Here is a 13,799-nt window from a genome sequence, read left to right as displayed (position 1 = left end):
TATTTCAGTGTTGTGATGGCTTTTGCTTCATTCTCTAGAATTGCAGAATAATTGGGGTTTAAAGGGACCTCTGGAGGTATGTGCTTCAACCTCCTACTCAGAGTAGAGCCAACTTCCAAGTCAGATCAGGTTGCTCAGGGTCTTGTTCTGTCCATTGTTGTAGATCTCCAAGGACGGAGAGTCCATAGTCTCTGACAAATCTGCCTTGGTATTTATCTACTCTTGGAGCCTTCTTTCCTTGATTTAAGTTGTACAAGCAGCTCTGTTGAGGCACTTGTCCCTAGTGTCCAGACTAGCCAAAAAGTGCTATTGTGTTTTTCAGCCTGTAAACCAGGTATTCCCAGAGAAAGGAGAGATTGCATGGCTCTCTCTCCCCTGTTCTCCCTTCACACCCTTGACATGGAGTAGGATGCAGGTGAGGCATGCAGTTGGCTTGAACACCTAGGTGGTGTTTCTGCCCTCTGCAGTTTAGGTGCAGACACAGCCTCTTGGACTTGCTGTTGAGCCTTTTAAGTGCTAGACATGGGATTGCTGCTTGCCAGCTGGGTTACTTTCTGTGAGAAGGCCTTCAGGAATAGATCTAAGCCTGCTGTAGCATCCAAACTGGAAGGGAGGGAGTTGAATTTTCCTTTTGGAGAGGGCTTTTCCAAGTTAAACCCCTCACTTAGTACAGTGCAAGTGAGGAATTGTGACTGAAGTCCACTTTAGCCAAAGCAAAGTTGTGAACGGGCCTTTATAATGCACTTCCCCTGTTACAACATGTTCTTCAGTGAGGATTAGAAAGAAGGCAGTCTTGGCAGGCCATATACAGTGGGGCGCTCAGCACCATGCTGTCCCTCACTGCGTATGCTGGCACTTGTTTTCCCTTGAACAAATGAATCTACAGCTCTTCAACTACAACTGTAATAGGGCTGAAAATAGCTGGTCCTCTGTCTTACAGTGGGGGCAGCCAGGGAAGGGTGCCAAAGCTACCTCTCTAGCTCCCATCTTGCTCAGGGCTGAGCCTTGGAAGCAAGCTGGTACAGGGCTGTGGCTTTTGCAAAGGTTGCCACGGTGGCAGAATCAGAGATCTGGGATCATTCAGTGGCCACGTTCACTCCAGTGAAAGTTTGCTGGGAACAGCACCTGCCTTGTATTTGTATAACTGAGCTATGCTGTAAACAAGCTACTACAAACCCCTCGAGGTTCAGGGTTATTTTCACCATCCCCAGGGCCACTGAGCAAGACCTGTCTGGAAAGCAGGTTAATTCCATGAGAGCAGGCTTTGGTTGCTGGAGTTGGGAGGCTCCAGGGTTCATCATCTCCTTCAGAAGAGATTAAGGTGAGCCATATGCAACTTGGTGCTGCTTAGCTTTTTATTTTTTTTTTTTTTAACATAATTTCAGTGCAGCTTGTAGTGGTTGTTCACTGTTGTTCAACATATTGTTGTCAGTGGATAAACATTCTCTGCAACATTGGTGTGCTCTATGTGGGCACAATTGAAAAAGGGTAAAACCATCCTCTTAAAAATTCTCTTACAAATTGCTATTATAGCCTGCCATAAATTGTACTACAGTATGATTTGAGAAGTGGCATGTTTTTGTTTGTTTCATACCATGCAGTTTGCACAGTCAGCAGAGCCACATGAAGAAAATGAGACTTGCAAAACCTTCATTGGTTCAGTTCTGTGATTGAGAAGGAAATTTCATAGCCACAAAAATGGAAAAACTGGATTGAGTCAAAGGTCTGTTTGATCTGATATGCAATCTCTATGTGAGATAACGGCCAGTGGCATGAGTGTAAGGAAGAAAGAACAAGGCAAGCAATTACAACAGTACAGACAATTACAGTATCTTGTATATAGCCTCCAACTTACTGTGCCTTGTAACTTGGAGACTTTTGGAGCCAGAAATGGTCCTTCTGTCCATAATTGCCCTATGTGGCTTTTTCTTTCGGTAGTTTGTTTAGATTGTGGCATTTTGCTTTTCTCTTTTGAACTCATGTAAACTTCTAGCATTTGTGGCACTCCATGGCAGAGTTCCACATCTGAACTACAACTTTGCTGTAGAAAACTGTATTTTGCTTGTCTCAAACTAATGTGTACTAGTTTTATTTGATAATCCCTTCTTCTTGTATTGAAAATATGAACAGTTGACCCCTCTTCTTTTCTGCCTTCTAACTGAGAGCCCTATGGTTCAGAAATCTTCATTGCTGACATTGAAACAATGAAAAAGAATGGGGCTTGCCATGCTAGGAGCTGAAAATGTACAAGAGAAAGAAGGGGCATCCAATCTAACTAAAAGACAGCCAGAATTTGATAAATTCTCCTCTCAGAAAGTGAGATAACATGGAAATTTTAATGACTTCCCCAAAATTGCGCAAGATGAGTATAATAGGAATTAAACTGAAATGTTCACATTTCTAGTGAAGTACTTTAATCACAAGGTCATTATGTTGCTGATGTTTCCTCTTGAAAACCCTGTGACTTTCTAATATGTAGTAACTTTTAGAAAAAACTTCCAGAAAAGAAAAATCTACAGGCTTGCATTTGGAAATAAATGCAGAGCATGTACCTTACTGAAGCCTTTGGTTCTGTCTGAAATACTGAACTTGATCCTAAGATCCCTTCCATCTTAGACATTTGAAGAGCTGAAGTCCTTTTTGATGTACTCAACAAGCATGTAATTCTTAAATAACACAAGTAGTATGCATCTTGCAAGAATGCAGAGTTTGTTTTATGCAAGATCTTTTTTTTGTGAGATTCTAAGCTCAGAGGCAAAGTGAGAACAAAACATTTTTGTATGAGTTGTCAGAGATGTCGCTTTATTCTCCAAAGATCTAAATGATAATCCAAATTGTCCTTTTCTGTGGCTACAGTCACATCTACTGAGAGGCAGAGTTTCTGTAAATTTGTTTCTTTAGATGTGGAGGAGGCTGAAAAGGAGCCCTTCTTAAGTGGGAGGGCTTTTTTAGATCTAGTTTGTATGTTATGTAAAATCTGTATTTTGGGTTAAGAGAGACTCTTCTTTGAGTCGCTTGATGTTCTGGAAGAATTCAAGTACACTGCAAATACCATCACTTCTCCCATCAATATCTGGAGGCTCTGTTTCACCTCATACAAATAAAGCTATTGCGTTTAGGTGTAACTTAGTTTTAGGTTACTGAGTCGGAGATCACTGACTATATTTAAATCCTGGAGCAATTTGAAGGAAGTGACAGTGTTGGTTTTTTTTTTAAGCCCTTCGTACCTAACTGCCATGGTCAAAACGAATGTGTAGATTAGTAGCTTGCTAATACAGAGTGCTTGATTTTCGTCATCTTTACTCAGAGCATTGGCTCTAATCAGAGCTAGTTATGGACTATTTCAGTTTCAGCAAAAGTGAAACAGTTGGTTTCTGTCCCTCTCTGCCCAGAGAGAAACAAACAAAAAACCCTAATATGGAAATGTAAACCCACATTTTGCTGATCTGTTACTACAGGCTAAGGACTGTAATTTTCTAAGGATTGTGTATAGCAGAAGTGGAGCTCCTAGTATGCCTGAATATAAAACAAATGCCTAAAATCAGAAATGGATTTGTTTAAAATTATAAGCTTGTGTTTGAGGTGATGTGACATGGTTCTTGTAGGTAGTATGAATGCCATAGTACTTTGGGAGTCGAGTACCCTTCTCAAAACAAAGCTGTTCATAGCTTTACAATATAACCAGAATTCTTGCTCAAAATATAGATTTGGGAGTCAGCAACTAATTACTAGCACTAAGCACACTACATTTTTTTCAAATTAATAAATCTACTTAGAGCTCCCAGCTCAGACAGGCACTCAGGAATACCCCAAACTATAACCATATTGTTTAAATCCACAGACTTTCATTGGATTTAAGAGGTCTTTAAAGTTCAGGCTGTACTTAAGAAACCTACTGAACTGGGGACCTACAGAATAACATAGGCAGGTGACAGCACTTTAAAAAAAGCAGTGCCAGTACGAGCCAAGCACAGACAGATTCTTAAAATCTAACAGCCATATTAGGAAATGGAAGGGTCACAATTTAAAGAACAACTTTGTTTGAACTGTGGTTAGAACACAGCCTGCACTGGGGAACATGCTCATCCTTCTGTGTGTATGCATGTGCTCCCCAGCCTTCTGTGCTGGTTCAAGGTGAGTTTTGTTGACAGTCACATCTAAGATGGTGTGACTTGCATAATATGTTATAGGTTTATTATCATTTGTTTCACAACTAAGATAGATAGGTATACTTTTCTGATGTGTAAGGAAACCCTCTTGCGGGATTTCTACATACGGTTGTGCAGTTGCCTAGTTTGAAACTATTCCATGCAAAAATGTAAGGGCGTTAACCTTTGCTAGAAGATGGGTGAGCCTTGTGCAATTTTGTGTGCTTAATTTCACTGAGCAACTTTCTGTGGGGTTTTGTTTCCCAGGATACAAGCCCTTATTTCTTGATTCCAGTGGTTTTACTGTTTTTATATATTGCTTGTTTTGTGCAGAGAGCAGACTGCTGGATCATCCAGCACATCAACTGGCTTTCATTGATAACGGGGGAAGATGGCTTCAATTATGCACAGGTGGCTGCAGCAAACCACCTCTTTCCTAACACAGACTGGTTTAGCTGGATCTCAACCCCTGATAACCTTTCCACCCTTTCTGCTGAGAAATGTTTGTGGCATGTGCATCTTTTGGACTGCCTGCGTACATGGGCTATCCCTTGCACATATGTGCTGGTACTGAAGTTAGATGGGCATTAATAAAGGGGTGATGTCAGTTCATACTGTTGGGGGAGACGAAAGAATCCGCTTTCCCTTCTCCATCTGAGTAAGAGTGGCTTTTCTTTGGGTCACTGGCAGGCAGTCTGTTGGATTGCTTTCTCTTTGTTGCTCAGACCTGCTCAAATCCATATGAAGTAGTTTTTGTGTTGGTCCTGAAAAGTCAGAGGTAAATCTTAACAGCAAAAGCAGAGTTCACAAAACGGTTCTTGCTGCCTTAGCTAAGGAGAGTGACAACAGGCAGATAGCTATGAAGGTAGAAAGTTACTCTGATTTTAGAAAACTATTTCAGCTAGATTGGTTGGGAGTGTTATTAGCAACATAGGGCAGTAGCGTTAGAACTCTGTGCTCAGGGGGTAAATTTGCTGTCATACCACCTGTTTTCCCTCTGGTTCCCAGAGCCAGTCACTGGTCCAGTAATAGCCTGACACATGCTGCTACCTGCTCTGGAGCCACAATCCAGCAATATGACACACGGCCTCTAAAACTGGAGGCAATTATGAGGGCTTTTGGGTGCACAATTGCCAATACAAAAGAGGAGGATGTACTGTTATATATATATATATATGTAATATGACAGCATCTATCTTTAAAATACACAGGAAGATAAAATAATGGAATGACTCAGTCACTTCACCTCTGCAATAAAAATCCTTTGAAGGTGCTTTCCCTGGTATAATAATAATTGTTGCAAAGACTTGAGTTTTGATGGACTCAACTGTCTGTGCTTCTCACTAGGATAAAGGGAAAAGCTTATTTATTGTGAAAACTGTATTTTTGGCTTTTTGATAATGCAACTGAAGTGCCCCCTCAGAAGGCAGAAAGGATGTTCGCAATGTACAGCAAATCTCTGTTGCCACTGCTATGTGCTCACCCTCAGCAAGACCTTGTCTTTTGCTCTTACAGCTCTGCACAATTCAGTTTAACATCATTGTGTAAGTACGTACTTATGTACCAGTGTGAACGGCAGTGCCTCAAAGGCATTTTGCAGCCAAATATTCAAAGTTTAGAGGTTTGGGGGGAGGTGGGGAGGAGCAAGAGTTGGAGGAGGGAGACTAGGAATTCATCTGAAGCAACTGACACGGTTAAGGGACATCTTGGTGACTTTGGTAGGCCTCTACAGGAAGAGTCGAAAGGCACAAATGTATGAAGAGTCTTTTTGGTTTATCTCCAGTTTTCTTTCTGTCCTCGTTATCTTGGGTACCCTCTGGTACACCATTAAGCAGTGGAATTCTATAATGCACTAAACTTGCTACTTTGCTAGGGCTTATCAAAAAACCAAGAGGCAAGATCTTCTTCTATCAGGTTATTTAAATGCAATCCTACTGTTTTCCATCCTTGTTGGAGAAAAGTATCAAAAATGCTTACACACCTTATACACTTTAACTTCCATTAAGTACAAATAGCTGGATTTTAGTGAAATACTAGTTTAGCTCTGTGTTTGCTTGTAGATACAATTTTTATTTTAAGAATGGAATATTTATTAGAAGAGTAGCCATTTTACAATCTATAATAAATGCATATTATTGTGGAGCAACTAGAATATCTATGTGACCAGTGTGTGAGCCTTGGGAGTGGATCCCACACTCTCCAGGCTGGGGACCAAATCACCCAACAAGGTGTCAGGAATGGTATGTTCTCTCCTTGGCCCAGATTGTGACTTTAAGAAAACTATCCTGCTCTGCATCTCATGTTCCTCACCTGCAAAATAAACAGTGGTAGCTCTTCACTTCCCTCGTATTAAGCTAGCTTAATAAATGTGGAAAAACCATTTTGAGCTCTTTGCTGAGAAGGGACTGAAGTAATTCACAGTTGTCTAGATACAGCGTTGTGCTGCCAAGGTGTTATTAGCTGAGCCAGTCCATTATCTTACAGAAATACATTGGAAGATGAAATACCCCTTCATTGAAATTTAAATACTGAGAGACTAACGAACATATAACAAAAAAGAGTTTTACAGGATTTTGTTGTTTGTCTAGCGGTTACTGGGTGATGCTATGGGGAATAAAAATTGGAAGCAAGGCAAGTCTAGTGGGACTTTCCCTGGTTTATCTTCAGCTTCTGATAAGAAGCAGTTCAGGGACTATTTAAGCAAGGATTTGCATTTAGACAATCAAGTTTAATCAGCAGCGATGGGGACATTTTCCACAAACTTGCCTAATCATTTTGTTTCTTAAGATATTGGTGGCATTGAGTTCTGATTTAATTGGTGGTGTGTGAAAAGAGCACTTCCTTCTGTTTCAAACTTGCACCTTTGTTTGGTGCTCCCTATTATTTCTTGTGCTGATGAGAAATGGTGATTCACTGCTTCCTTACATTCTCTGGCTTGCTTGTGATTTTAGAGACCTTGAGCATATCTTTGCGGCCCTTCTCTGTTGTTGTTCCCTTCAGTCCAAGGAGTCCCATTTTGCAGGAAAGTGCAAGTTCCAAGCCTAGCACAGTGACTTGGCAGCAATCTGTAATTTTATGTTTTTAATCGAAGCCGTGCCTTGACTGTGCTTTCAGGTTCCGGCAACTCATTGCTGAATATGAACCAGAAGTGCAGGAAGTATCCCGGCTCTTCCGCTCTGTCCTGCAGGAAGCTGCTGAGAAGATCAAAGAGGAGGAAGAGGCCAAGAAGCTTGCCAAGCAATGGAACACAAAGAACAAAACCAGTCTTTCCTTAACAACATTTAAATCTCGGTCCAGGATTTCCCCATTCATCAGTGACATCAAGACCATCTCTGAGGATGTGGAACGAGGCACCCAACCTACCAGAAGGGTTTGGAGCATGCCAGAATTTCGGAATACCAAGGATTACTGACTCTATACTGAATACGGTTTTTAGACAGTGATCTTTCAAAATCCCAGTTAACCCTTTTTTAGCTTTGTTTCTTCTTTGTTCCAGCTCTCTCTTCCTGCCTGTCTCTCTTGGAAGCTGTGTCCATAGTAACTGCTACTGATGCCCGCAGTGTGTGACACAATTTATTACCAAACATACTAGCCTTTCCTTTAATTTAGTAGCTATTCAGTAACCTAAGGGCAAGGCTCACTTACTATCTCATTTTTATTACTGCTTTCTTGTGGAAAATGAATTAGTTCTGTGATGTCTGTCTTTTCCCTTTCCCCCCTAGCCTGGATGCAGTTATCTATAAAAGCTTTTGGCCCAAGCTAGCGAGAGCTGCTGGCTGGACCAATCTTGCTGAAAGCAAGAGAGCCACTTACAGAACTAAAGCTTGCAGGATCAGGCCTGTGAGTTAAAGCTACTATCTGATTTGGAACTGAACTTCCTTTTCCAACTAATAACCTTCCTCAATGCCACAAGAAACTTCACACGTAACCTTGGCACTGCTCTTGATCAGCTTTTTGCTGACAATTCACAATCCAACCTGAGTAGAAACAGACCCAAGCTTTTTGAAATGAGAGACCAATATTATTCCACAGCAACCAGTTTATGCATGCTCAGGTTTCTTGGGTATTTCCTCTTTTGTGCAGGCAGAACCCCCTGAACCTTGCACCTGCACAGTATATAGAAATGTAACAACCTGCTGTGTAAATATACTGGCGGATACATCAGTGCTGTGTCAAATGCTGGTCTTGGTCCTCAGTGTTCTGTGTTGCTGAGGTACGTGCTCCACCCCACATCCCAGTAATGTCAGTGGGCTGAAAATGATGTTTATGGCTAAGCCTGAAAGAGTACTAAAGTATATTATAAATGTACAGAGAAGGGTGAAGGGAACTGGCAGTCATCCACAGGGCTCTGTGCACAGCTGAAATAGTTTTAACAAGCTGCTGCTGTGAGTGACTAAAAGGCTCTGGTAGGTGAAGGTTTGTTCTCTCAGTCTTGTCTCACGCATGCTGAGAAGAGAGCTTTCCAGTATCACAGGCTGTTGGCCTGTGAGTTGATACCATTACAAAAGAATCTTTAGTGCAAACTCAGTAGCTTGTAGGCCAGCATGGTTCTGCTGAGACCTTGAAGAAACAGGAAAATGCCACTGAGGAAAAGCTACTAGGGCCCTAACTCAGCATCTGTAGGGAGAGCTCTCACCAGCAAAGAAAATAGAGCACTGTGAAAGTTGTGAGTTCTGTAGAGCCACCAAAGGCTAGGATGCTTTGTGGTGACCAATGGGAGACAGGGAAGGAAGGGAGCGATTTCCCTGTGTGACTGGGTTTTGGGGAACTATCCCAGTGGGGTATAGCCTCCTGGAGGACCTTGTAGTTTTGTTGTTCTTTTGTCAGTTTCCGACTCTTTTCCCTGGGGATCTTTGCAGCAGCATGTGGGTACTACACCCAAGATAAAACCCTCTGAAGCTGTGCCAACTCTGGGAATAATTCCAGTCCATGAAATCTGTCCTAGAGTAGAAATGTGCAGTTTCTTCCAGAGATGGGGCAGGGCAGCATAAAACAAAGATCAAGATCAAACCCTTAAGAGCTCTCTAAGACTCTAGGATCCTGGCTCTTCCTCTCTCCCCTCTGGTCTATCTAAGACCGAAGACAAGGCTTTCTTCCTAGCACCAGGTTGTAGCTGGTAAACACTGCTGCCAGCAACCCTCCTAGGGATAGAAAGCAGAAGCTCACTTTTAATTAAAATCTCAGGGCTTCCAAAACCAGCATCCAGTTTGGGAGGGACTATTTCAACTCTAAATCAACAAGGGAGAGTTTAAAGCCTTCTGACAATCGGTTTAGTGTTTTTCAGCTGTATGTCCTTGTGAAGTAATGTGATTGTGTATATGAAGTAAAAAAAGGCTTGACATACTTAGCATAGCCTTAGCTGTCTAGAAGAGGTGGACTCTAGCAAGGGATCACCACAATTTGCAGAAAAATTCTTCTTTGGAAAAGAGTCAACCATTTTTTTTTTTTAATGTATTCGTAAGCCACTGTATGGTACTGAAGGCTGAGATCAAGAATTTCATGCTACAGCTCTGTAGCCATTTTATTTGCACTCACGTTCTATTTAACACCTTCAGTATTGACTGTATTGATGCAATATTTGATGGACTGCTGGGAGAGATAGGACATTCTGACACATTGACATAAAGCTCTTTGTTACAGTACAGCACCTGTAATGTTCTCACTCTTTCTTAAGGAGAATGAGGACTAACTAACTTCATGACAGCACATACAAAGCCAAGGAAATCACCTGAAGGGTGTTCACACTACCACAGGAACCTGTGATCATACTGTGTCCTTCATTAACAACCTCCAGCTAGCAGATACCATTCTCATTTAACAGCCAGCAAAGGAGACAAATCTGACCTTTGGCCAAAGCCATGGCTGTGGCAGTGCCTGTGACAGCTGTTTCACCTTAACTTACATTTTATTGTGGAAGTAGAAATTATAGGTAATCCAAACTTTTAAACAGTATAATTCTCCTGTACCTCTTCTGAAAGTTACACTGGGCTCATAGTACTATCTGATAGTAAAGGGATATTCAGATACCAAGCTATGAGGTTTCTATTCTTACTACATGCTAGCTAGTACTCTTAAAGGTATAGAAGTAACATCATGTTTGCCTGTAGCCAGCTGCTTGGAGACTGACTTTGACTTCTGCACTATGTGTGCACCAGCAGGTACTGAAGCAGAGCTGGGGAGGTGATTAAGATGCATGACTGCTGCACTGTGCTTGTGGTGATCGTTTTTCTTAGGAATGCTGTAGACTGAGCAACAAATGATCCTTTGGTCACAGCATGCAGCGACAACTACCTACCCATGTTTGTCTTGTATTAATTCCACATTCAGTTTAGATCAGGACCATGCAACTCCTGATTGTCCTTACCTACTGTGCTACAGTCCATGGCACTGGGCAGGCACAGTGGGCAGAGCAGATTGCTTTTGGATGAAGCAAACCCAAATGATCCATTACAGCTGGCTCACAGACCATAAAACTGGACTAATGCTGGTATGAAGTCATGAAACTTGTATATGTGAACATCAGGTCCTCACTGACAACTGTCTGACTCTGCTCCTCCTGGGCTGCACTATTTGCTAGTGTAGAAAAAAAACCAACCACTTCTACACAGGCCTGATGAGACTCTGATCTGTTCTTTGCCTCTCCTGAGAGCTAGTCCAGTGTCTTAATTCTTTAAGAAGAATAAAAAGTGAAATGGCAGCACTTCATTAACAAACAAGTGATCTGAACAAGAAGCATTCTAAATCATTCTCTGAAAACTGAGCAAGGATTTTGGTATCAGCCCCGAGCATTGCTATTGCCCCATTGCTGACAGTGCTGTGCTGTCCAAAGGACATAATTTCACCCAGGAAAAAGCAGTCCTAGACTTACTATACATTCTAACAAGTAATGGCAACACCTGTAGCAGCTCAGCTGCACTGCTTACCTTCAAGGAGCTGATGGTTACTGCTCACCTGAGAGATACTGTGCAGCCCTGCTTCTATGGCTTCTACAGCTGTGTCTGGCCCACAGGCTGTGGTAGCCAGCAAAGGTGTGCAGGAGGTGAGGTTCCTCATCTGTATCAGGATACAGTTCAGACAGCCATCACACTGTGGAGAATTGGAGTAACCTTTGCAGAAAATAACCTGTCTTCTGAGATTTGCACTGTTTATACATTTCATCATGGAAACTGCAAGAATTAAAGCAAAGCTGTGAAATATAAAACAATTTTTTGTGCTTGTTTTTAATAAAAGATCTCCTGAAATGTAATCTGTCCATGTCTAGCCAAACACAACAGCTGTTTCACTGTCCTACTGAGCACTGTCTATGTATCAAAGGAGGAAGGCGGGAATGGTAAAGGCACTTGATCTAAACAAAAAAAAAATCCATCTTTCTACAGGCTACAAAAGTAGCTGCTTACCTTCTGTCTTGCTGCCTCTACAAACAGATCCTATGATTTAAGGTGATAAATAACCAGGATGAGACAACTGCAAAGGTCTGAAATTCTCTGAAGCTACGTGCTTTACAGATACAACCTTGAATTGATGTCTTCATCAATATGCTTCCAAGCATGCCTTACATTAACCAGTATTACGACAAAATGAGACGATATAAGTGAGAAGATGGGATGTTTTGTCTCCCGATACTTTTGAGTCACTCCTGATGATTCTGTACCTGATCCTGGGTACTAGAACATCTTAATATTAGCAGATGGCCCAAGATGGCTCAGAGCTCCCTGTGCTAAGCATCATACATGCAAAGCATGCATATGTTAAACAAAAAGAAGTATGTTTTTCCCTACACAAAGTATTACTGAAGTATGGATTGCATTGCTCAGGACATTCTGGAGATCAGACAGATGAGTGGCTCCAGAAGGGGACTACATGAGCTCAGAGGGTTAATAAACCACAGTGGTCTGGATGCAGCCTACAGCACAGCACTTAAGCCACTCCTTGCCAGAAGCTGTGGACAAGCAAATTGTTCCATGTTGCTGCTTATACTACTTCCCCAAAACATTGCTATAGCCCTCTCCCAAGAGAAAAACCATTGACAGCTATGCCTTGACAGGACTGCCATTCTGATATTCACCTGTACTGCTACACCTTCCTGATACAGGACACCACATTGTAGTTTTGCCCAGAAAGCATTCTGAGAAGCACTGGACTGCATGAGTCCACACCTTTTTGGTTGTGCCCTACAATAGGAGAAGGGCTGTTGAGCCTTGCTCAGTTCCACCCACCTGTGCCAGGCAGAGACATCCTAATCTTGGTGCCTGCCTTTCCACGGTACTGCCATCCATGCAGCGCGCTGTCGGCACAAGGGACTCCTTGTTCCCTTTGTATGATCAGACAAGCCATGTTTCAAGCTGGCTTACATCAGAAAGACACTGTGCTGGCCCTGAGATTTGGGTTTCAGGCCTAAGTCTCCCAATGACTGCCATTCATTTTCTGTGCAGTTGCTGCACTAAGATACTCTCAAAATAAACAAAAATCTTTGCAGGATGAGCTCTTAATAAAAAAGACAGAAAGGCGAGGAAAAGGCTACAAGAAGCATAGTGAATTAGCTGGTGACTTATAGTCATCTATGTATACTGTACACTTTATAAAATTACACATTCCTAGGGTCTTGGCCAGATAATCAGATTATAGCATCTCACTTGTACCTTTTAGTCACAATTACCTTTTGCCTCTACCAAATAAATCTAACCTGACCCAGTAGCAGACACTGCAGAAGCGTGGGAAAGAGCATGTGTGTTTTCTACATCAGAGTGTGTACTCTTGGACTGTAATTACTGTTACACCCGTTTAGTGATCATTATGCCATATTCTCAAGAGGCCTCTACCAGGTCACAGTCCATGTGCACTACCTTTTCCAAGCTTATTCTCTGCCGTGTCAGGTTGCCTAAAACAACAGATAGCACCTGCTTTAGTCTCAAGACTGTTTAAGTAACCAGATGTGGTAAGAAGCAGTGACAGCGAAATCCTCCTCAGCTATTTTTTTTTAGTATATATATCCTGGCACTGGATGTCTGAAATTATTTAAAAGCTGGAGAAGGAGAGCATGCAGCTTCTGAAGAACTCAGCAGCCCAGGTAAGGACTGTGCAAGCATACCGGGTCCTTCCAGGTCCTTACTGCCTCTCAGCAACTTGCTCCTGTTGCATTCAACTAGTTAGGAGCTAAAGGCTTCCTTCTGTCTTCGGCACACAAAAACCAGCAGGACAGACTATTGTCTGTCCACAGCACAGCCAAGAGCAAGAAATGCACAAAGAACTGTAATAAATTCATAGGACAGCAATAACAAATGTTCCCCATAAACAACACATAATTAGGTCTTTGCAGGCTAATTATAGGGTTTCAGAATAAGAAAGTGCAAAGCCAATGTCCAAAGGTAAAACCAAAACAAAACCAAACCCACATGTCCATGACAGTCCAGCTGGACAACAATGCCACCTGCCGGCAGATTTCCCAGCACCCATTAGTCAGGAAACCAGCAGCAACTTCTCCCAACAAATACAGATGTTTCACTCTCCCACGACCTTTCTCTCACACCACTGTCACCCTGAGAACAGCTCACAAATGGAGAGCAAAATAAATACACCTGATATTAGCTACAGTGTTTTAGCACCTTGCTGGAAGAGAGCACCAGTGGCCAGCATACTGGTGTCAGAACAATG

General features: G+C 42.1%; 1 protein-coding gene across 3 annotated transcripts in view; it reads left to right on the top strand.

Annotated features, from left to right (window-relative positions):
* The window catches only part of RD3 (RD3 regulator of GUCY2D), a 42,729-nt gene extending 31,335 nt beyond the window's left edge, over positions 1-11,394 (top strand). For all 3 annotated transcript variants that reach the window (XM_021280676.2, XM_065058393.1, XM_065058392.1), the window contains one exon: positions 7,263-11,394. In XM_021280676.2, the coding sequence (XP_021136351.1) occupies positions 7,263-7,560 (298 nt within the window). In that variant the 3' untranslated portion in view covers positions 7,561-11,394. The remainder of the gene's footprint in view (positions 1-7,262) is intronic.
* The last annotated feature ends 2,405 nt before the right edge of the window (positions 11,395-13,799 follow it).

This window comes from Columba livia, chromosome 3 (assembly GCF_036013475.1).
Source record: "Columba livia isolate bColLiv1 breed racing homer chromosome 3, bColLiv1.pat.W.v2, whole genome shotgun sequence".
Taxonomy (NCBI): domain Eukaryota; kingdom Metazoa; phylum Chordata; class Aves; order Columbiformes; family Columbidae; genus Columba; species Columba livia.
The sequence above is the reverse complement of the archived record's forward strand: the minus strand, read 5'-3'. Positions and strand labels throughout refer to the sequence as shown.